This window comes from Vicia villosa, unplaced genomic scaffold (genome assembly GCF_029867415.1).
Source record: "Vicia villosa cultivar HV-30 ecotype Madison, WI unplaced genomic scaffold, Vvil1.0 ctg.001262F_1_1, whole genome shotgun sequence".
Taxonomy (NCBI): Eukaryota; Viridiplantae; Streptophyta; class Magnoliopsida; order Fabales; family Fabaceae; genus Vicia; species Vicia villosa.
The window spans coordinates 538,060-540,613 of NW_026705552.1; the positions used below are offsets into that span (position 1 = coordinate 538,060).

General features: G+C 32.1%; 1 protein-coding gene across 1 annotated transcript; it reads left to right on the forward strand.

The window, feature by feature from the left end:
- Positions 1-822: 822 nt before the first annotated feature.
- LOC131634241 (non-seed lectin-like) lies at positions 823-1,757 on the forward strand. The gene has a single exon (XM_058904890.1). It carries the CDS (start codon positions 829-831, stop codon positions 1,624-1,626), a length of 798 nt encoding a protein of 265 aa, XP_058760873.1. The 5' UTR covers positions 823-828; the 3' UTR covers positions 1,627-1,757.
- The last annotated feature ends 797 nt before the right edge of the window (positions 1,758-2,554 follow it).

Genomic DNA, 2,554 nt, shown 5'->3' on the forward strand with positions numbered 1-2,554 from the left:
TCCATAATTCAAACCAATTCAACAATGCTACAAAATTACAAGTATGGAACACTGTTACAAACTACCAACTACATACAAAATGAAAACAGACCAAACATACAATTATGGGCGGATCAAAAAAGAAGTGCAGAGTACTCCCACTAATGCTATAACAAAAATAAATACAGTCGAATTTTTTTACCTAATCAGCTAAGACCATAAAACAATCAAATCAAGTGGGAAAAATCCACACCGACGAGACAAAAAATGATAACTAATCAGCCAATTACTAGTGTTACGTCAAACCAAAATTTCATGTCAGCTGTTAACCATAATTCAGTGTATCAGGACATTTCATCGAACACCTTGCGGGCGAGGACAAAATCTTCATTTTTCTTCCGGTTTAGCTTTATGAAGATGTATACTTCTAATTTTAGTTCAAACACTTGTGTCATAGATTGATGATTTAAGTCCCACATCTTCAAACTCACACAAATAAAGCAAATTAGACACAATCAAACATGAAACAAGATTAAATTACAGGATAAACAAAAATATATATATATATATTAGAGCATAAAGTAAGAGCTGATCGTAGCACCAAAAAGACGGAAGAGGTGAAAGAATAATCCAAATTAAATGTACAATATAATATATATGAGTTACAATCGCATCTCAAAATAAGAAATGAACGTGGCACAAAAAATATAAAGCATGTTAAATGATTCAAGTAATATTTTTCATGTTTATTATAATAATGGATGGCGGGCTTGACAATACCTACCATGACATTATATATGTGTGAGAAACCTTCCTATTATCTTCATTCATAACTTCACACTACTCACCATGGCTTTTCATCTCACAAACCTTCCAACTCACAGACTATTCTCTCTTGTTTTCTTTTTCCTGTTGGCCACAAATATAAACTCAGCTCAACCACTTTCCTTCAATTTCAACAAACTCACCAATGGTAATCCAGAATTAATCATTCAAGGGGACGCCCATTTTGTAGACGGTGGTTTTGTGGCACTCACAAACAGAACACCTCCAGCTACAACCACAGGACGTGCCTTATATAAAACACCTGTGACCCTTTGGAACGATACTACTGGCCAAGTTGCCAGCTTTAACACTTCCTTTTCGTTCGTTGTAGAATCCCCGGAGGAACAACCTTGTCCAACTGATGGACTGATCTTTTTCATTGCACCCCTGGACACCGTGATTCCCAATAACTCAGACAGTAGATATCTAGGAGTAGTTGATGGTAAAAATGCAATAAATCGATTTGTTGGTTTAGAGTTTGACCTTTATCCCAATTATTTTGATCCCTATATGAGACATATTGGAATCGATGTCAACTCTTTAATTTCGCTCAAAACTGAGAAATGGAATTGGGTCAGTGATTCATTGACAAAAGTAACTATAACATATGACTCTCCTTCTAACGAGTTGAGTGCTCTTGTCACTTACGAGAATGGAGAATACACTAGCATTGCACAAGCGGTTGATTTGAAAACTGTGCTTCCCAACATTGTTAGGATTGGTTTTTCTGCTACTTCAAAAACTGGTGTAGCACACAACATTCATTCATGGTCATTCGCATCAGACTTGGAAACAACTATAAGCAGTGTCTCAGACATATGAATGAATAATATTATTACAGTACAGGCTATGCTTACTTACCAGCAGCTTGTAATAATTAACTAATATTTCTAAATAATGACCCTGCTTACTAGCAGCTACGTGTAATTTCTTATAAAATAAAGACCATGCTTTTCTACTATGTTTCAGTTCAATTTTCTTGCTATATTTCAATTATATTTTTGTTTTGTCTTAATATATTTCTTTTTAAATAAATACAATGCTTGAACTATGCGAATTAATAGTAGCTTGAAATTATAAAATAATTAGTGTTTACCCCTTATTTATTATTAATTTTCATATAACAAATAGTTACATATACATACCACTTTCAATAATGACTTATCTTTCTCATATAGATGTTGAAATAAAAACTTTTTCATTTTGTCTTCTAAAATTAAATGATAAAAATCATTTGTTTAATGATTTTTCGTTTATTTAATGTTGTTATTTGTTGTGGCCTACGATGTTCTAGAGAACCGGAGTCATGTTGGCAGTTGATATTACTAGAAAACATATTTACGGTGAAGATGTATTACCACAACCATTTATATATCATAGTAATATTTTATTTTTTACGCGCATTATTTTTTTTAATTTTATGAAGAAACATTTCATCACGTTTTTTAAATTTAACTATGATAATAGAAATTGGGTGACAAACATAGAATCCCAGCATCAACCTTTTTAAATTTTTTCAATAAAAATAAGCGCACGACCCTTAAAATTTTTTTTTTTTTCAAAATTAAATGTATAACAACCACAATTGTTTCATTCAACTGTGGTTATTAGTTCCATATTTCATTATAGTTGTTTCTTGCAACCGTTGTGAAAACTTTTTCACTTAAAATAAACATAACAAACATCTTATTTCGTTCATAACACACAAGGGTGCCTTAGTGAACGAGGCAACGATGATAACTAAATATTC

Excerpts from the sequence above, each read along its gene's own strand:
- LOC131634241 (XM_058904890.1), top strand. The coding sequence starts at position 829 with ATGGCTTTTCATCTCACAAACCTTCCAACTCACAGACTATTCTCTCTT.